At 42.8% G+C, this 21,636-nt stretch overlaps 1 protein-coding gene across 1 annotated transcript in view; it reads left to right on the top strand.

Moving 5' to 3' along the window:
- Positions 1–21,636, top strand: part of TTC6 (tetratricopeptide repeat domain 6) — a 170,511-nt gene that overhangs the window by 50,616 nt on the left and 98,259 nt on the right. The window contains exons 15-17 of the mRNA XM_084827146.1: positions 10,935–11,094; positions 13,914–14,018; positions 17,202–17,300. Of these exons, the coding sequence (XP_084683272.1) occupies positions 10,935–11,094; positions 13,914–14,018; positions 17,202–17,300 (364 nt within the window). The remainder of the gene's footprint in view (positions 1–10,934; positions 11,095–13,913; positions 14,019–17,201; positions 17,301–21,636) is intronic.

Below are 21,636 nucleotides of genomic sequence, written 5' to 3'. Positions count from 1 at the left end.
TTTTGCAATTGTGCTTCAAAAAACTGTAAAACACCCCTACAAAACAAGAGCACTGAAATGAGGCTGAGAAGCACCCAGTTCAAAAATGTTGGGAGGATATGTATAGTGACCAACTAGGGAAATGAGGAAAGGGGAGGGGACAACACTGTCTGAGTTGACAGAGGTAGTCTTGGAATTATTATTATTATTATTATTATTATTATTATTATTATTATTATTATTATTAACATTTCTATACCACCCCATAGCTGAAGCTCTCTGAGTGGTTTACAGAAGTTAAAACATTAAAATACAATATAAAAAGGTAAAGGTAAAGGTGTCCCCAACCAGTCGTGTCTGACTCTAGGGTGCGGTGCTCATCCCCGTTTCTAAGCCGAAGAGCCAGCGCTGTCCGAAGATGCTTCCGTGGTCATGTGGCCGGCATGACTGAACACCGAGGTGCACGGAATGCTGTTACCTTTCCCGCCGAGGCGGCACCTATTTATCTACTTGCAATTTCTTGCTTTCGAACTGCAATATACAGAATTTCGAAATACAATATACAGAGTTTAAAAACCATTTACATTAAAAACCTTCAACCAGGTCAGCAGGTGCATTTCAACCAGCAGGTCATTCCACAACTGAGGGGCAGCAAAGGGTGTTGGACCTCCTGGATGACCTTGGGGGACCTCAACATCATGCTAAGGCTGCTGGGTTTGGGGTAGCTCAGGACTGAATGGTTGCCATGATGACCATGGCATTATCCCAACATATCATCAGCCCAAGTGTGGATAGTCAATTGGAATTCTTCTTGTAACTTACAGCAGAAGAGCAATGATTGATATTACTAGGAGCCTGTTGTTTGGAAGCACCTAAAGAGAAGCTCTGGGAATCCTCCCAGCTTGTCCCTCACAAATCTTGCAAACAATATCCTGTTGGACATGCACCAACATGGGCCATATTGTAAGCTTTTCTGAGTTTATTTATAAAATAAACTTTGGTTTTCTGGGGTCTTTTACTGTGTAATCTAGGGCATCAAAACCTTTCTGAGTCACAACCTTTCTCTCCCCCTCCTACTCCACCCCCAAATACAAAAGGTGCCTGGAAATAAGAATAAGAGCACATGGAGCTGGGTTCTTCTCAACTCTGACTTTTTGTTATACCAGGGTTAGCTAGGTTCTGACGCTTACTGTTTTGACTCTGCCATTTTCATCTTTACAACAAGCTGTAGGGGATTTATAGGAGAGGGAGAAAGGGAATAATGCCTTCACTTTTTGGTGCACCTCTAATTCCTGATAGCTATGCACCTGAAATAGTAAAATTGTACCAAGGATTATTATTCCCTGTACTCACTGCTTTCCTGTTTCTCCAAGAGTACCAGGGTGCCAAGAGGGAGAAGCTTCGTGGTTCAGCAAAGACTCGAGTGCCTGAAACTCATTTCCATAGCTTGGTATATGGTAGGTAGGGATGTACGAAAGTCACCGTTTCGCGGATTCATTCGCGGCCGGGGGGGAGGCGCTCCATCCCTCCCTCCGGAATCCTCGACGGGGGGGAGGCGCTCCGGTGGCCCCCCCCCCGGAATCCTGCCCGGCCAGCTCCGCTTTGTGGCGATTCCGCAGAGCCTCCGGCCGGCTCCGCCCATGGCTGGCCATCCAGCCGCTGGGCAGCAGGGATGCAAATGGCGGCAGCCGTAGCCGCCGCCACTTGCATCCCTGTAGTGAGCCATGATAGGCTATGTAAGTATTTACGTAGCCTATCATGGCAGGCTTAAAAAAAACACCCGCGTACGCAAATGGCGGCTACGGCAGCCGCCATTTGCGTTCTGTATTTTTTGCCGTTTTAGCCTACGTAAATATTTACATAGGCTATTACGGCGAAATAAAGGGGAACGCGAATGACGTAGTGGGCGCCATTTGTGTTCCCCTTTTTTTGGCCGTACTAGCCTATGTAAATATTTATGTAGGCTAAAACGGCGAAAAATGCAGAACGCAAATGGCGGCTGCCGTAGCCGCCGCCATTTGCGTACGTGTTTTTTTTTTTAATCCTGCCATGATAGGCTACGTAAGTATTTACGCAAAAGACGTCCCTGCGTTAGCCGTGATAGGCTACGTATGTATTTATGTAGCCTATCATGGCTGTGAAGAAGCAGCGAATGGCGGCCGCAGGGCGGCCGCCATTCGCAAGTCGGCGCCGAAGGGAGCAGGTAAGTGCTCCGTTTCGCACGACTTTCGTGGGTTTGGGGGGGCGGGGGCTTCGTCCAGCCTGACTTTTGTGGGTTGGGGGAGGCGGGGGCTTTGTTCTGCGATGGATTTCGGGGGGCCTAATGCACTTGCATTCGGCCTCACCGAGATCCGTCGCGGAATTCTCTGACATCCCTAATGGTAGGCAGGGATTGAAGATGTATTCTGTTATGCCTTGTGCCATACTATCAGGCATGTATTGCTCTGTATGTACTTAACTCTGCAGGTCGAGGGAAGCCCCCTCCGCACAGTTTTGTTAACCTGGCAAAGATTGTTTGAATTATGTCCACCCTGTTTCAACAAATTCTATCAGCAGTTTCTTTTCATAAGAATGGCAGTGTGAAAGATTAAGTTGACTTACGAGAATTGTTTATGTGAACAAGATCAGGCATGCCTTCAGGAAAGTGTCTCTTGGACAGTTTAAATAATACTGCTAACTTTACCTACCTGTCTATATTTTTGAGAGTGTTCTATAAAGATTCTGTATACTATCACTATCCTCTTATGAAACTAAACACTATCAAAGTCTAGATAATGATTAAGTGTGATATCAAGCAAGACTCTAGAATGGCCTCTCATGGTTCCACATTTGCGTTACTGTATTATTTTTAGAAAACAATATTTTGCTTCTCACAGGAAGCAAGGTGTGAAATAAGTATAATTTCATATTATATTACTTTGGGTAGTGGTTCTTGGGTCCTGGAATTAGGGGAGCAGTCTGCTCTGTATGGGGTTGCTCTCCCCCTGAGGGAGCAAGGCACGTCTTGGGGATATTCCTTGATTCTACCTTATCACTCAAGTGACTGCAGTGGCTTGCCAGCTACATCCGTTCCTAGACAGGGATAGCCTGTCCACAATCATTTATGCCTTAGAAACATCCATTATATTTATTTTATTATTTATATTTATTTTTGATACTTGTATACTGCTGAATATAATAAAGTCCCTCAGCACTATTAGACTATTGTAATGCCCTTGAAGATAGTCTGGAGATTGCAGCTTGTACAAAATGCTGCCACATGGATGTTTATGGATTCAGCTGTGGAAGCCCATATAACACCAGTCGTGTATGTATGTATGTATGTATGTATTTAAACTACTTATATACCACTTGATATCATAAGAGCTCTAAGTGTTTTACATAATAAATTATATCCTTAAAGCAGAGGTATAGAACTGCTTTTGGGTAGGGGGCTGTATGGTATGAGGTGAGCAAAGGAAATGCCCTTGATGTCAGCAGGCATGGTCACAGTCACCCGATATCATTTGTTCCCTGGCCCAAGTGCTGGGTGGATCTTCCACCTGGTGCCTGGGCCAGAGGCGAGGCTTTGCTGTGAGCAGGCTTTCCTGGTTAGCAAAGTCAAGCCGGACTTGCCCCCATCGCTTCTCTGATGGGGAGTAATGAAGACTAGGTCAGCTCTACCCCATCTTGGTGCGCCCTGCCTCCTTCCTGCAATAGAGGAAAGAGGTGGGGTGCACAAAGGAGAAGTGACTGAGTCCCCCTTGCTTCTCTGAGGCATCCACCACCATTCATCCCTGCTAATATCTATGATCTCAGATTGGAGTTAGCAGCGAGGATGAGGGGTGTTGAGACTCGTCTATGCTTGCTTAGAGCTGCCGCTTTCCCTGGCACAGGCAAGTCCCAATGCTAACTCCCCATCATCCCTCTGCTACTATCTCTGATCTGAGATCATAGAATAGTAGGGTTGGAAGGGGCCTACAAGGCCATCAAGTCCAACCCCATCAGATCAGATCAGATCAGAGATAGCAATGGGTGTTCTGCTGCTGGCAAACGACAGAGGGGGAATCCCAACTATTATTTCCAATCTCAGATCAGAGATAGCAGTGAGGAGATGCCCACTGAGGGGATTTCTCCAATAGGCTGTGTGGGCTGGATTGGGGTGACCCACAGGCTGGATTAGTTCTGCAGGACAAAGGCGCCGCACCTCTGCCTTGAAGAGTGACACTGGCTGCATATTTTTCACGGAGCCCAATTCAAGGTGCTGGGTTTTACATATAAAGCCCTAAACAGCTTAGTTCCTAGCAACCCAAAGAAGTACCTCTCCTTGCCCATGAATCAAGATCAGCCAGGGAGACCCATGGTATCCTTCTGGATAGGTTGCCTGGGTTGGGAGTTGGAGGCACTGCACTGCAGTGGTTCTGCTCCTACTTGGATGGCCAATTCCAGAAGGTGGTGCTGGGGGATTATTGCTCTGTGCCATGGCAATTACACCATGGGGTTCCGCAGGGCTCTATTTTATCCCTCATGCTATTTAACATCTACATGAAACCACTGGGGGAGGTTATCCAGAGGTGTAGGCTGAGGTGCCATCAATATGTGGATGACACCCAGCTCTACCTCTCTTTCTCATCAAACCCAGGTGAGGCAGTGGCTGTTCTGAATCAGTGCCAGGGCACGGTAATGGACTGGATGAGGGCCAATAAACTGAAACTCAATCCAGACAAGATGGAGGTACTGTTAGTGGGTGGTTCGTCTGCCCGGCTAGGTGATATTCAACCTGTTCTGGAGGGGGTTGCACTCCCTCTAAAGGATCACATTCGTAGCTTGGGGGTGCTCTTGGATCCAGAACTGTCACTTGATGCACAGGTGAACTCAGTGGCACGGAGCACTTTTTATCAGCTTAGGCTGGTATACCAAGTAAGCCCTTAGCTGGACAGAGATAGCCTAGCTACAGTTTCCATGCTCTGATAACTTCTCGTCTGGATTACTGCAATGTGTTATACGTGGTGCTGCCTTTGAAAACGGTCCGGAAACATCAGCTGGTCCAAAATAGGGCAGCAAGATTGTTAACAGGGACTGGCCAACGAGCTCATATTATGCCAGTACTTTTCCAGTTGCACTGGCTGCCAGTCCATTTCCAGGCCCGATTCAAAGTGCTGGTATTAACATTCAAAGCCCTTAACGGCTTGGGGCCAGGTTATCTGAAGGATCGCCTCCTCCCATATGTTCCTGCCCGTACCTTAAGATCATCCTCAGCGGCCCTTCTCTGTGAGCTCCTGCCAAAGGAAGTGAGGTGGGTGGCTACTTCTGCTGTAGCACCCCGGGTGTGGAATGAGCTCCCTAGTGAGGTTCGCCTGGCACATACATTGTATTCCTTCTGGCGCCAGGTGAAGACCTTATTTTCCCAGGCATTTTAGCATTTTAGCTTTCTAGACTTTTAGCTTTGCTGTTTTAAATCTGTATTTTAAATCTCTGCCTTGCTGCTAGGTTTTATTCTGGTTGTATTGTTATACTGTGGTTTTAATATTTTATATTGTTTTATTGTGTGCTGTTTGGTTTTAATTTTTGTGAACTGCCCAGAGAGCTTCGGCTATCGGGCGGTATAGAAATGAAATAAAAATAAATAAATATACCATTACCTAAGGAAGTCCAGACTTCCAGAATTTGTAAGAGGGCCTTCTTGGTGGTGCCATCCTGGCTGTGGAATAGTCTCCCCTTGGAGATTAGACTGGTGTCAGCATTGGTCAGCTTTTAGCACTAGGTGAAAACGTTTGTTTTTTGATGGACCTTTTGATGAGATGTTTGGGCCTATGTATTACAGCGTGATAGTTTACAGATGGTGCATATGGTGGTTTTGATACTGACTGATTGCTGTGCATTTTTTTTGGTTTTGTAATGATATATTGTATACACGGCCTAGGATCGTTATATGATGAAGGGCGTGATGTAGATTTTAGAAATAAATACATACGTACATACAATGCTTTATTACCTTTATTTTTAAATGTATAAACTGGCTTTCTACCCACAGGGCTTCCAAGGCAGATTTTGTTATCTATGTAACATATAGATCAGTGGACACTGATTTTGATATGTATTGTAGTACTTGCTGCTGAACTGGCAGTGTGATCCCACTGCTGTATCTCCATACTTAGTAATACTACACGTATTAGATTATTGTCTATCATGCATTGTGGACAGACACAGGGGCCAAACAAAACGGTGACAACCCTTTTAATCTTAACAAAAGTTCAGCTGGCTTCCCACTGTTCACTATTGGTGCTGTAGGCCTCACTTATCTTCATGCACAGGGGTGGAGAACATGCTTGCTTTTGTGTGTATTGAATAGTGGCCTGTGGAGAGACAAGAGAGACATAGGGAAGGTGATGAATAACAGGTAACAGCTGCAACAAATTGCTCCAGTGACTAGGAGTGCATTAGGGGTTGTTGAGTGAATAAGTGAGAGAGGGTGTGATCACCTAAGTGCTCTTTCATTCCTTATACCTTAGCCTAGCTCCCCACATTCCATTGTGCACTGTTGCTGATATTTTGTTTCTGGATCCATCTGTTGAAGGAGTTAATATTGTAATCAAGATGATACTCCTCCACTGTAAGGAGTTCTACTTGAACTCTGTCTACAGTTTCTGTTTTCTCTGTTCTGTGTGCTCTTGTTCATATCCTGCAAGGAAAAATGAGTTATGATGTCCACCAGTGGCAGTAGAGGGAGCACAGTGCCTAGTGCTCACCAGTAGAGGTGGTTGTGCTGCCCATTGTCCTCACATGTGATACTAAGAAATAACCTGTATTTGGGGATTTGTTGGCAACTGGTGTCCCCTGTCTGCACTCTGCATACTTATTCCATGTCCCTTGTGTGGAAGGTACTGCTATAACTGTGGAGCAATGAAGGACTGTTTAGCCACAGTACAGTTTTACCTAATTGTAGGTTGGGTGTGTGTGTGCCAGAGTAATGGTGGGGCCGTGCTGGTATAGATTCCTGTGCTGGTGCATCTTTTGCTTCCACCAGCAGAAGGCGACTTCTTCTTTTTAATTATTTGCAAATACAACAGTACCGGACAACAAAAATGGGAGAGACATTATTTAGATATATGCTTATTTAGATATATGGACTGCTTATGTTAACATATACATTTGAAATGAGAGTGTTAAATCCTTCTTTTTCACTTTTTTCTTTTTATATTAAGGGTGATGTAAATGATTATTGTGCATCGATACCTTTTATGATAGCGCAAGATGACTTATGCATGATCCTATCACCATCCAGCAGGCCTAACTTAAGGATAGGATCATGCTGCAAAGCATTACATTTTAGAGAAACAGGAAGATATGACTTGTTCTCTGTGCAATAAAACTGTGTGCAGTAAAAATGTAATTTCACAGATTAAATCACTGAAGCATGACTATCCCAACTTTTGAGAAGTTCCACAATAAAAAGGTCAAACATGTTTTTTATTTTATCATTACAAAAAATAAATTACATGAATGCCTTTAGTTCTATCAGCCTTTAGTCCAGTCCTTTGCATTACTTTTTCAAACTATTTGATCCGAACATAAAGCAGTAAATGTGCTGAAATTTTTAGGAAAGCTAATTAACTGTTTGATTTACTGCTATACTGGTAGCATATGAAAAACTTCCCTAAAATTTACCTTCCTAAAAACTGGGTCTAATAGGCAATTTTGAAGAACCTTATGCTGACATGACTTATTTGGGTCAAGAAGTACAGATCCTAGGATGTCCCTCATCAGCAGTGCAATGTTGCAGGGGATCAACCTGTGTTCAAGGTTGAACCCTGGGTTCATGTATGCATCATGCATGAAATGGATAATGATTGAACGGGTTCCCTCCTCAATCTCTGTATAGACACATCCTTAATGTGATATACTTACTAATCAATATTTTTATGTGAAATTTATTTTTTGTATTCTTTTGTTTCCTGACATAATGTTCATTGCAATTTACTGGCAGAATATCATATAAGAATATCAGGATGCCTCAGACAATAAATACTGGAACCACAAAAGTGGCATAAAAAGCTATTTTGTGAAGGTAATTCAGGAGGTCTTCTTATGTAATAATTATATTTCACCACACTGGTAAAGGATAACACAGAGTTATAGAAACTGATTGTGTTTGCCTCCTTAGCAGTGAGAGAATTTGTGAATCACCAGTAGATGTCAGTGTTAGCATGTACTAATGAGACGAAAATAATAATGGCTTAAATCTCTATTGTAGGATTTTATGTTTCTAAAGTTAGTATGTGTGTGAGGGCGAGATGTGTGTATTTGTCATTGTTTTGTTTCCTCTGAAGTGTGAATCTTATCAGTATGGTGTTTTGACCTCTATTTTGTTTTACTTAGTTCTGTTACTTTTAGGAAAGGGATCAGAAATTAAACTGCCAATATCATAATGCCTTTATACAAATCTATGTTGTGAGCACACTCGGAATACTGTGTACAGTTCTAGTCACCAGACCTCAAAAAGGATATTGTAGAGCTGGAGAAGGTACAGAAGTGGGCAACCAAAATGGTCAGGGGGCTAGAGCAACTCCCTATGAGGAAAGGAACAATATCTGGGGCTTTTTAGCTTAGAAAAAAGGGTGAGTAAGAGGAGACATGATAGAGGTGTGTGCATGGCATGGAGAAAATGAATAGGGAGACGTTTTTCTTCTTCTCTCATAATACTAAATGCAGGGTCATCCAATGAAGTTGAAAGGTGGGAGATTCAGAACAGACAAAAGCAAGTACTTTTTCAACAATACATAATCTAACTGGAATTAACTACTGCTAGATGTAGTGACGGCTGCCAACTTAGATGGCTTTTAAATGATATTAGACACATTTATGAAGGATATGTCTCTCAGTGGCTATTAGTCATGATGGCTAATATTACCTCCAATATTAGAGGCAGTATGTCTCTGAATCCCAGTTGCTGAGGAATGGAAGCAGGAGGGTGCTATTGCATTCATGTCTTACTTGTGGGTTTTCCACAGGCATCTGGTCCACTATGAGAATAGAATGCTGGACTAGATTGGCCTTTGGTCTGATCCAGCATGGCTCTTCCTATATTCTTACTTTTAACAGCAGAAACCAAACACGACCAAAGTTAAATCAGCAAAGAGTATCAAGGCACCTTAAAAGATTAAACACATTTGGCATGGCATAAGGTTTCATGGACTAGAGGCCACGTCATCAGATTCATAAGGGGTTATTCTTAGTTGGCAGGTATATATATATACTCATGTTTGCAAGGGAGGGGGAGTTGTAGGCTGTGAAAAAGTTTAATGCAGAAGGTACAGATTATGATAATTACATTAAAATTCAATAGTAAAAATAGTTACCATTCACAAAGCAGTGTTGATGATAACATAAGCATCCTGTCATTGATAAATTAATTAGAACCTGGAGTGGGATTTTAAAAACCTGCTACCACAATTCAGGCCACTATCCTGTTCTACTGGGGCTTTGATTTCACAGGGGAACTGGTAGCAGACTTACACAGGTAAGGTCACACCAAGGCTCTTCCAGTTTGCTAATGTCAGGTAAAGTCTCAGTAAGCAGGGTCCATGTCAGGTAAAGTCGGGTTCAAAAGAATGTAGTTTGACATACAAAATATGTCCAAATTCAGGGAGGCCTTATCAGGACCATGGCAAGCTTCCATTGAGCCCCGCTGGCTGTAACTCCCCCCTTAAGTAATGGAGGGATGCTGCCTCACTCAAAAGCTGAAGCTGTATGGTGTGTTGGCTGGTTGTGCTTGGCAGGAATGCTTGAGATACATTTCACCCCAATAGCTTGTATGACATGCTGCAGTCACTTTAACAAATTCAGCCAGCACGGAGTTAGTCTCACTTTCTTTTCCTACTCCTTTCTTCCCATAGGCTTGATCTATCCCAGCGAGATGCTTTCTGGGGCTAATTACATGTTACATACCAGTGCACGTAATGTAAATTAGGCCATACTAGCTGAATTATCTGTACCTTTTCCATGCTGTTGCTGACTGGCCTATCCTAGTTGCCTGCTCTTGAGTTATAGAAAAGTCTACTGAATACATAGGATTCTCATTGGGCATATACAAGTGGGGTTGGAGAAATTCAGTTGCCAAGGCTCATGACATTTCACCAAAATATAAACACACAATAGCAGCAAGATGACAGAAGTACAATAAGCAAGGTGCCAGATGAGCCTCTCTGAGAAGGGTATTCTATAACCAGGGCACTACCACTGAAATGTCTCTCTCCTTAATACTCGCGCCACTTACAAAGGACAATGATTAAACATCATCAGTTCAAGCTGAACACGAGTGGCCTTATCATAAGGCTGTAGTATTACCTATTGTGGCTCAAACTATGTGTTAAAGATGCACTCTGTGCTTGGCAAGTATGATTGAATCATGCAACTCTGCCCATTTCCCATTAAAACACCTGAAATTGGTGAGAGCCATAGGACCCTAGGAGTATGTTTTTTTAGGATGTCTCCCTATTTTTGCAAGTGTTTAATTTTGTCAAACTATTTTAAAGTGGATATTACAATCTATTACCTCCAAGTTTTTTGTTCTGATCGTTTGCTGCTTTCAGTACAATTTTATTGTAGACAAGTGAGAGATATAAATTATTATTAATAATAATAATAATAATGAAGCTACTTACTCTTTAAAGAATCCTAGGTGCAGAGTTGCACTGTTGTTCTTGCTCTGCCTCATAGAGTATAGCTGGAGTGGATACTGCCAATGGCTAATATTGTTTCAGTGCTGGCTGGCACAAGTCTCATGTCTTAGTGCTTGCTCATTGGCTAATATTTTTGGAACAAAAGTCAGTATAACTTTTGTTATACCCAGCAATTATTTGCCATGAAGTATGTGCTGTACGTTTTTTAAAAAAAATTGAATTCAGTAAATAGATTATTTTCTAGTGTGTATAAGAAATAGCCCAGTAGCTGACTCAGAATTTATTTTGTTTCAGAATTTGTAATGAAGGACTTCCTATTTCAGAAGTATACCAATGCAATCAGGAAGATGGAATTAAGGTTTTGCCTCCACAATCACCAAGAAGTATGCCAGAATGGCAAAGAGTAGCCGAGTTTTATGTTGAAAAGCCTCAGCTGGAATTGTTAGGAGAGAAAGTAAGGGTTAATACATGCCTCTGATGATATATTTTGATAAACTCCCATCTTCTGAAATATAATATAGTATTGTCTTCCTGGATCGCTTCTGCTGTATTTCAAGAAGAAGAAAAGAGGTAGCTTTACGAAATTCCTTGAAGTAGGTATCCTATCTTGGGACAGAGGGATTAATTAGATGAGCCACTGAATTCTTTCAACCAGTGTTCTAGGAACTAAGTTTTATTGAAAATAATTGGTCTGTCTTTAATAGATTTGTTTACAATTACTTTCCATCATATTTCTTGGCAGATGGTGGGATGTAGGCAATGGGAAACATTGATTTTTAAGAAACCAGTGCTTTTTACTGTAGAAATCAAAGGGTTGGTTTCTTTCCTAAATCTGGATCTCCAGCATGGTGCTCATGGGCACCACTCTGCCAGCAGACACCTCCCTTGGTGCTCTCCAGGCTCTTTGCCCTTACTGATTCTTATTTAATTTTTAGAATTGTTCACTTTTTTTAATTGGGAGGCTGGCATGCTGCAAAGCACTGACCTCCAGTGCAAGCTTTATTTCCAAGGATACCTCTGGTACTCATGTGGAGTCTAGAGGCATTATTACAAAACAAACATGATGGGGAGGGGGACTGCAGCCCTGTGCTTCTTTTAAAGTGTTCCCAGCCACCCAGAAAAGGTAAGCTGGGGATGGTAGGAAGTGCCTTGGGAGGCTACAGAGGGTGGGGACAAATATGTGATCTGGCATTTGGGGCTCAGACTCTACCTCTGTCTTGTACTTAGTTTCTCGCCAAGTTCCTTGTCTCTGAACCTCATCAGTTTGCTTTCAATGAAATGGGTGTTTTGTGACTGGCCACGCCCACCAGGGCAGCCATTGTGTGAATGGGCAAGCTCCCCCAGTAGCCATTTCCTGAGAGTGCCCACAACACACACTCGAAATTCCAAATGTGCCCACTGACCCAAAAAGGTTGGGGATCCCTTTCCTAAGTAGTGTGTGTGAGAGAGACCTATCAACAGATTATTTTGTTCCCAGTCTTTCATTTCTCAGCTCCTATATAGGACCTCCTTGGAGGTAGATAAGAAAGATGTTCAGTAGTCATGACTGTTAGGGCTTTCCTTATCAGCCTTAGTGGCTTCTGTTCAGAAGAGGGTAATCTCAGTTTCGTTGTGGCTGCCTTGAAGGCTGGGCTTGTTTAGACATTTTCATAAAAATGTATTTCCTTCCCCTCCCCACCAACCAATTTTTTAATTTCTTTGCTGTATTTCTGAGGGAGAGGCACTTGCATAAACATTCTTGAGCTGAGCCTTGAATGAAGAGGGTTTTTAGGGGTTCTCCTTCTCTTGCTGGGATTGTTATCTCTGCAGTCTTCTGGCATTTGCCGTTTTATATGGGATACTGATTTATTTAGGGCACAATCCTATGCGGATAGGCGGCTGCCTCCGAACTTGGAGGCGACCACCTATCTAGTGCAGGGCAGGAGAAGCACAGAGGGGATCATCCCCTCTGCACTTCAGCGACCCTGCGTTTGCGGCTAGACAGCTGATTTTGTCTGTCTAGCCGCGGGAAGGTGGAGTGGGGGAAGCGGCTGCCAGATGACACATAGGATGTTTTGTATCGGCATTTCTGCCTTCCCTGCCCCGGAACACCCCTGGGAACGCCCCGTTTTCGCTGCTCCGCGCTCCTCTTCCGAGCGTGGACCACAGGGCCATTCCGAGCTGCCTGCGAGGCAGCATGGAAAGGGGGGAAGGTCAGTTCTCTGGGAACCAACCTCGGAGCACGGGCTTCAAGGTTGGTTCCCGGAAATTGATATATCGTATGGCTGTCTAGCCGCTGACTAGCGGCCATAGGATTGCTCCCTCCATTATTTATTATTATATTAATTACATTTCTATACTGTCCAATAGCCAAAGCTGTCTGGACAGTTCACAAAAATTGAAAAATTAATACACATTATTACGTTTGTAAGGTGTGCAATATGTGAAAGGTTGGAGCTTTAAGATATAATCCTGAACATAAACACACTATCATAAACGTGTCTTCCATTTAGATTTCCTGCTGTTTGAAGTGCTCCTTACTGTTATGTAATATGATTTGAATAAATATTTCACTCTTTTCCAAAGAATGCAAGTTTCCACATGCTGATCAGTTCTCTGTCTTTGTTGCCAAAGGGCACCAGTGCTACATCCATTTTGTGTTCCTCACTGTTTCACCTTGGCTCAAAAGTCTCCAGGCAAAATGGAGACTTTTGAGCCAAGTTGATAGGGTAGGGAACACAAATAGAAGTAGCACTGGATCGCCTCCTGCGCACCTTATGAGGTCACTCTGCTGTCTAGACTTTATCCTTAAGTTACACACACACATGCACACTGTGCTCCTGTGCATTTTTGTAAACGAGCTAGTTTCTGGGCCGGTTCTACCAAACAGCAGCCTATCCTTCAGCAGAATAGAGCCAGGACCACGGTAGGGAGAGGCCTCCCTAGCACTTAAGCTAAATTCCCCCCAGTAAGTTGTGTTCTGGAAGAGAGAAGTAGCTTGCAGAACTGTATAGAGACATGTGTTCCCAGCAACTGTGACAACATCTCACAAAGCCAGCATCTAGCTATTGGTGATGTAAACACAGTGTAATTGATATAAACACAACTGCCTGGAAAGTAGGTGCAATCTTGGTCTCACACTGTTGACTGCCTGTTAGGCAGCAGGTACCAATATTTTGGCCATGTATTTCTCTTTGCACTCCCCCAAAGTGTAATAGCACTTTGGGCTACTTGTGTTTAAAATAAAAGTTTAGTGACAGTTCATATGAATAACTTTTTTTTATTTATTTGAAGGTTAAACTTCACCCAGCATCTCTAAAAATGTTTTGGACACCAGCTCCACAAAAATTCTCTGCTCCTCTTTCTCTCATGAAGAAAACTTTATTTTCAAAGTATGAGGTAAGCATTCTGAACATATTTGAAACCCACCTAATACTTTGTTTAACATCCCATTTATTTATTATTGAATATATAGTGCAGCATCCAAAACTGCTGCGGTGACTCCACTAGTTCCGGTATGCCCGCATGATCTACCGCTAGTACAACGAAAGCTAGCACTTCTAAAAGCAATCCCAGAAATGAGTGGAAACGCTTGTTTCTAGAATGGGACAGGTCAGCAGAGCTCCCTTCTACGAGCTCTGATGACTTGCCCTGTTCTGCAAATGAGTGTTTCTGCCCTTTCCAGTTGCCTTGTGAAGTCCTAACTTCCCGTTGCACTAGTGGTGGGTCCCACTAGCACGTGGGCAGCATTGGATACATTGGTTACTATTATTAATGGCATAGTATATTGTAATATGCCCTTGGGACACCTTCTCCAAAGCACTGTCTCTGTAAATATCTCACTGAATTAATTGAGGATGTTAATATTGAAATAACTTTAGGATTGTATTGTGGGAACTCAAATCTCTGCCAGTGCTTTCTTGGTAGCCGTGAGTGATTTTGCTGAAGTTCCTATGAACCTTGCTGACTAATGATGTCTTATATGCAAGGTATTACAACCCCAAAATTCTTTTCAGGCTTAGATTTTAATCTGAGTTGGAGAAGAGCTTCCTCTCCTCCACATGCTTACTCGGCTGTTGCTCCTGCAGCTATGGGAGAGAATTCTCCTCCCTGGCAGCTGTAACTGCTATGGCAATGATCTAGATGCTAGGAGAGCTGGGAAATGCAGTTTTCCATGACTCTTAGTGCCCCGAGACCCAGTGTTGTAACAGTGTTTCAGGCACTGGGAGGAAAGTGAGAGAGACCTCTTGCTGCCACTGCTGCCAGGTAAGGGGCTTTAGTGGACAGAATTTGGGATCTTGTGCGGGGGGATAGTTACTTTTGCCCATCAGTGGTTAAAATAAGGGCAGAGAAAATGCCAAAATTTATTTTGCTGGATAATCTTATAGTTTGGTTATAAAAAGGAGGCATAAATTCATATTGCTCATTCATATTCAGTATTACTTTTGGTTGTTAAAATTTGTCATCCAGTTATCCCTAGTTAGAAACACAGAGCAAATTAGACAGTATCTCACTTCTGCTACTATGATTCGTAGTACACTTCATGTTTCCAAGGGAGCACATTGTTGTATACAGGATGCCTTCCAAAGTTACACACATTTTACCACATGGTCTTTTATCCTAGATGATAATTCCAACTTATCATAGAATCATAGAATCATAGGGTTGGAAGGGGCCTATAAGACCATCGAGTCTAACCCCCTGCTCAATGCAGGAATCTAAGTCAAAGCATCCCTGACAGATGCTTCATCTTGAATGCCTCCAGCTTCATCTTGAATGCCTCCAGTGTGGCAGAGCCCACTACCTCCCTAAGTAATTGGTTCCATTGTTGTATTGCTCTAACAGTCAGGACGTTTTTCCTGATGTTCAGCCGGAATCTGGCTTCCTGTAACTTGAGCCCATTATTCCATGCCCTGCACTCTGGGATGATTGAGAAGAGATCCTGGCCTTCCTCTCTGTGACAACCTTTCAAATACTTGAAGAGCGTTATCATATCTCCCCTCAGTCTTCTCTTCTCAAGGCTAAACTCGCCCAGTTCTGTCAGTCTCTTCTCATAGGGCTTTGTTTCCAGTCCCCTAATCATCTTTGTTGCCCTCCTCTGAACCCTCTCCAGTTTGTCTGCATCCTTCTTAAAGTGTGGCGCCCAGAACTGGACACAGTACTGAAGGTGAGGCTTAACCATTGCTGAGTAGAGGGGAGCTAGTACTTCACGTGATTTGGAAGCTATACTACTATTAATGCAGCCCAAAATATCATTTGCCGTTTTTGCAGCCACATCACATTGTTGGCTCATATTCAGCTTGTGATCTACAACAATTCCAAGGTCCTTCTCGCTTGTAGTGTTGTTGATCCAAGTATCCCCCATCTTGTAACTGTGCATTTGGTTTCTTTTTCCTAGGTGCAGAACTTGGCATTTATCCCTATTAAATGTCATTCTGTTGTTTTCTGCCCAGCACTCCAGCCCATCAAGATCACTTTGAATTCTGTTTCTGTATTCCAGGGTATTAGCTATCCCGCCCAATTTTGTGTCATCTGCAAATTTGATCAGCATTCCCTGCACCTCCTCCTCCAAGTCCTTAATAAAAATATTGAAGAGCACTGGGCCCAGGACTGAGCCCTGTGGTAGCCCACTCATTACCTCTCCCCAGTTTGAGAAGATCCCTTTGATGAGCACTCTTTGAGTCTGATTCTGTAGCCAACTGTGGATCCACCAGATCGTTGTTTCATCTAGCCCACTTTGAGCTAGTTTGCTAATCAGGATATCATGGGGCACTTTGTCGAAAGCTTTGCTGAAGTCGAGGTATATTATGTCCACTTCTTCTTCGTGATCTCTGTGCATCAAACATATGAGCTCTGTGCCCACAAAGAGCCCTCATCGGGAACCTCCTATAGCTGAGACGTTTTGGGCTAGAAAGAGTTCTGTGTAACTCAGAAGCTTGTATGCTGTGTAGGGATGTATGGATTGTGTAAAATCCATTCAGTCTGTGTTTCGTGGATTGTCAGGCACCTTTAATTCCACTGCCTACCCATCAATGGAATTGGGGGGGGGGGGGTTGTTCCTGAATTTGCACAAATTTGCAGCTGCACAAATTTGTGTGTGCGAAAATGCACAGATACCCCCCAAATGCACATTTTCATGCTTTAGCCTATGGGGGAAGTGCAAATTTTTGGCTGGTTTTTAAATTCTGTGTAATTTTCTGTGACTAAATTTGTGCAAGTTAGAAAACTGGTCTGCAAATACGCAGAATCTGTCCAACAGGGGAAAAGCTGATCCACGGCGGAATTCACAGGTCGAATTCATGAAAATCCAAAATTATTCCATTCCATTGTGGATTTCTCTGACATCCCTAATCCTGTATTTTAAGTACTATTTAGTCCAAATAAAATATATTGTTCAACCTATTCTGTATTCCTTGTTCTAAGGGACAAATGTAGACTTTATCAGAGCCTAAGAAATCTTATTTTTACAGTTTTAATTTTTTCCTAGAACTACAGCCTGAAATTTATGAATTCAAAGTGAAATTGGGTATGAAGGGTCATAGTGCCTATTGATGTTAATACAATTCTGTTTTATTTTTCCAGAGCAATATGATCAATGGGGTTATTTGTGAAGATTTTTCCTGTGATCTTCGAGAAGAAGAAGAATCCGAGTCTGACGATGACTTTGACAACTTGCTTTCTGTGTGTATTGTAGTAGTAGGCTATATATTATTTTAGTGTACTGCTGTTAATATTCTATTTGGATAATGGTTTATATATTTTCTAAATATTTTATTTGTTTCATGTGAGCCACCTGTGGAGGGCCTTGCCCCACAAGGCAGCATACAAGTATTGGAATGAATAAATAATATATAGTGTAGCTTTCAGTACAAATTGTGAACACCGTCTTCATTCACTGAAGCCTTAGCATTATCAGAATATTTTTTATCTGTTCCTTCATTGGATATTTAGCTTATTATAGGCTTCACTCAGTATTTATTGCATTGTAGTTGTGTATCAGGAACTCCATTCAGGTGAATGCATAGAGTTTTATTATTTATTATTATTATTATTATTTATTTCATTTCTATACCGTCCAATAGCCGAAGCTCTCTGGGCGGTTCACAAAAACTAAAACCAAACAACACACAATAAAACAATTTAAAATATATAGAACATTAAAACCACAATATAACAATACAACCACAATAAAACCTAGCAGCAGTACAAGAGTTTAAAATACAGATTTAAAACAGCAAAGATAAAAATTTAGAAAGCTAAAATGCCTGGGAAAATAAAAAGGTCTTCACCTGGCGCCGAAAGGAGTACAATGTAGGCGCCAGGCGAACCTCACTAGGGAGCTCATTCCAGAGCTGGGGTGCCACAACAGAAAAAGCCCTCCTCCTAGTAGCCACCCGCCTCACTTCCTTTGGCAGGGGCTCACGGAGAAGGGCCGCTGATGATGATCTTAAGGTCTGGGCAGGCACATATGGGAGGAGGCGATCCTTCAGGTAACCTGGCCCCAAGCCGTTAAGGGCTTTGAATGTTAACACCAGCACTTTGAATCGGGCCCAGAAATGGACTGGCAGCCAGTGCAGCTGGAAAAGTACTGGCGTAATATGAGCTCGCAGGCCAGTCCCTGTTAACAATCTTGCTGCCCTATTTTGGACCAGCTGAAGTTTCCGGACCGTTTTCAAAGGCAGCCCCACGTATAACGCATTGCAGTAATCCAGACGAGAAGTTATCAGAGCATGGATAACTGTAGCTAGGCTATCTCTGTCCAGATAAGGGCGTAGTTGGTATACCAGCCTAAGCTGATAAAAAGTGCTCCGTGCCACTGAGTTCACCTGTGCCTCAAGTGACAGTTCTGGATCCAAGAGCACCCCCAAACTACGAACCTGATCCTTTAGGGGGAGTGCAACCCCCTCCAGAACAGGTTGAATATCACCTAGCCGGGCAGACGAACCACCCACTAACAGTACCTCCGTCTTGTCTGGATTGAGTTTCAGTTTATTAGCCCTCATCCAGTCCATTACCGTGCCCAGGCACTGGTTCAGAACAGCCACTGCCTCACCTGGTTTTGATGAGAAAGAGAGGTAGAGCTGGGTGTCATCCGCATATTGATGGCACCTCAGCCCACACCTCCGGATAACCTCCCCCAGCGGTTTCATGTAGATGTTAAACAGCATGGGGGATAGAATAGAGCCCTGTGGAACCCCATGGCACAATTGCCATGGCACAGAGCAATAATCCCCCAGCACCACCTTCTGGAATCGGCCATCCAAGTAGGAGCGGAACCACTGTAGTGCAGTGCCTCCAACTCCCAACCCAGACAACCTATCCAGAAGGATACCATGGTCGATGGTATCGAAAGCCGCTGAGAGGTCCAGGAGAATCAACAGGGTCGCACTCCCCCTGTCCCTCTCCCGGCAGAGGTCATCCCACAGGGCGACCAAGGCAGTTTCCGTTCCAAAACCAGGCCTGAAGCCCGATTGAATTGGATCTAGATAATCCGTTTCATTCAAGAGTGCCTGGAGCTGTCCTACAACCACCCGCTCAAGCACCTTGCCCAGGACCTTGTTTTATGCAGATGAGCAAGTGGGCTGGGGGAAGAGGAATGGAGTGCTCCATACCTCTTCTGCACCCAGCATAGAAACCAAACAGTCTGCTCAAGGAGGGATACCTCCTCCATGCCCAACATAACAATGCAACTCCCCATCCCCTTTCTGCCAACCACCAGCAGGTGAGTGAATATTTCTGCAGGCTAGTACATTTGTGGACTTCTTTATAAGGCTGCTTTGTACTGTAACTTCTTAGGGCCAAGCTGGGAATTGGCCCCTCAGTCTTTACCTGATAAGTAAAGACGTTATCAGCCTTTACACTGGCATAGGAAAACATCAAGGCAATCCCAAAGGGGAATGTTGTCACCATTGGACAACTGTTGCCTTCTCTGTTTCCCAGTTATTCCCCCTACTGTTTCCTTAGCAATCCTAGGCACTCTCATATTCCTAGAAGTAATTGTTGTTTAACTCCTATGACTTTGTTTTGTCTGCCTCCTGTACCTGAGAAGCTACCTTCCATTTATGGCAGTTTTTCCAATTGTTTTGTCAGTAGGCAATGGTTCTTTTGGGATAATCAGAGGCAATGAACACACCAGTCGGTGAAGGAAAGAAGAATAAAGCAAGAAAAAGCATGACAATACATTCAGAGCATAGAGCATATGTTTCTTTAGTCACCAGGAACCCTGTACTGTTATCTTAACAAACAACAAATCAACAAATTAGATAAGAACAGTGACAAATGGACTTCATAACAGCCTGGCCCCATAGCACCTGTCCGGTTGGTCTATGGCAAGGTTCTGCCTCTCAAGCTTCCCTCAGAGATTTATACACGTAGTGGGCTCTTTCTCTGCCCCTCTCCCCATACTTTTTCACAAGCTGGGAGAAAAGAATTAGCCTTTGTCACTGACAGGCAGCCAAGCCAGATGGCAGTAGTGAGCTATGTCTGCCGCCCACTAGGCCTGGGAGAGAAATCCAGGCACAGAGGTGAGCTGGGCTCTCATATGGATTAGGGCATGAATAAGAGAACAATTGTGATGCACCACTAGCTCCTCGATATACAGTGGTCTTCTGTGTTTCCACTACAATGGTTCCTTTTTTCAGCTCATTAGCAGGACTGAGAACCAAGGACCAGTTAATTTGTGTACCTCTACTCCCTCTCTTAGAATTGCAGTAGAATCATAAGCCAACCGAGATGGGAGCATTTGTCACAGAGTTACACTGTCATGAATTTTGTGAAAAATATCATGAAGAACGTCATGTAGCAATGCCTATAAAATAGTAAGAAAACTGTCACTTAACACTGTACAGTGTATCGGCCTGACAATTTTCAGGGTGTTCAAATGTAAAGCTCCCAGATATGAAGAAAATAAATGGGGTGATAGATTGAAGCCAGTATAAGAAATCAAATTGAAAATAAAATATTTTTATGCTATAAATGTTACCAGCAATACATGTAAATGCATGTGGGGAGTGGGGAATCATGTCCCGTGCCCTTCCATCTTTGCTTCCAGCGTGTAGCTGTATATGTTTGCTGCTATTGATGTAAAACTGAAATGAAATAAGAGTGCCAAATTCCCCATCTAGCAGATGCCCAGAGTCAGTACTCATAATTCTTTTTCAAACAAAAAGTCAATTCTATCTCAATTTGTACATATATACCTGAACTCTTTATCCGAATGCCCATGATTCACTACTACTTTTCACTCCACAGTGCACTTTTAAAAGATATGGAGACAAAGCTGATACATAGTAACAGCTATTAGAAAGTCAGCTTTATTGTTCTAAATGAGACTAGAGGATTCCTGCCTTGAAAAATAACTGGATTTTGTTTAGGCTAATATAGAGACCGTGGGCTTACTGGAGTCTTCAGCAGGCTGATAAATACCTGGGGCCTTATACTTGACATTCCTCCTTTATATTGTCGCATGTAACTTAATACCACCTCATTCTCAGATAACAGATTGATGTTCAGCCTGCTCTTCTGTCTACTAGAGATCTAGTCATATATGCTTGAAAGGTTGCTTGCAATATTACAATTTCATGCACAAAAGTGTTCTTGAAATTCACTCCTGTGCTGAAAAATGTAATTTGGAATCAGAAATATACCAACAGACCCAACTTCTTAGTATACTTGTGCCTGACTTGTATATATCATCCCAGCATTATGATGGCTGGACCTTATTTGTGTGAAAATTATACTCCTGCAAAAAAAAATATGACTACACACATCCAATTAGTTGTTTATTGAGGGACAATTGTGTATATGTGGAATAGTATTCCTTTTGGCAACCAGTTGTTGGAGAAAATTTTATCTAAGTTAGAAAGGTACATTGTGTGTACCTCTCCCACAACAATTTTTGGACCTCTTATACATACAAATGTCAGTTTATCTTTATGTAAAGAGAACTCAAATTATTTTTTAATTCTATAGTCTTAATGTAAAATTAACATATTTTTCATACCCATTCACAATCTAT

This window comes from Heloderma suspectum, chromosome 1 (assembly GCF_057233095.1).
Source record: "Heloderma suspectum isolate Gila_16-S chromosome 1, 16-S_ref, whole genome shotgun sequence".
Lineage (NCBI taxonomy): Eukaryota > Metazoa > Chordata > Lepidosauria > Squamata > Helodermatidae > Heloderma > Heloderma suspectum.
This window is presented reverse-complemented; position numbering and strand designations above follow the sequence as displayed.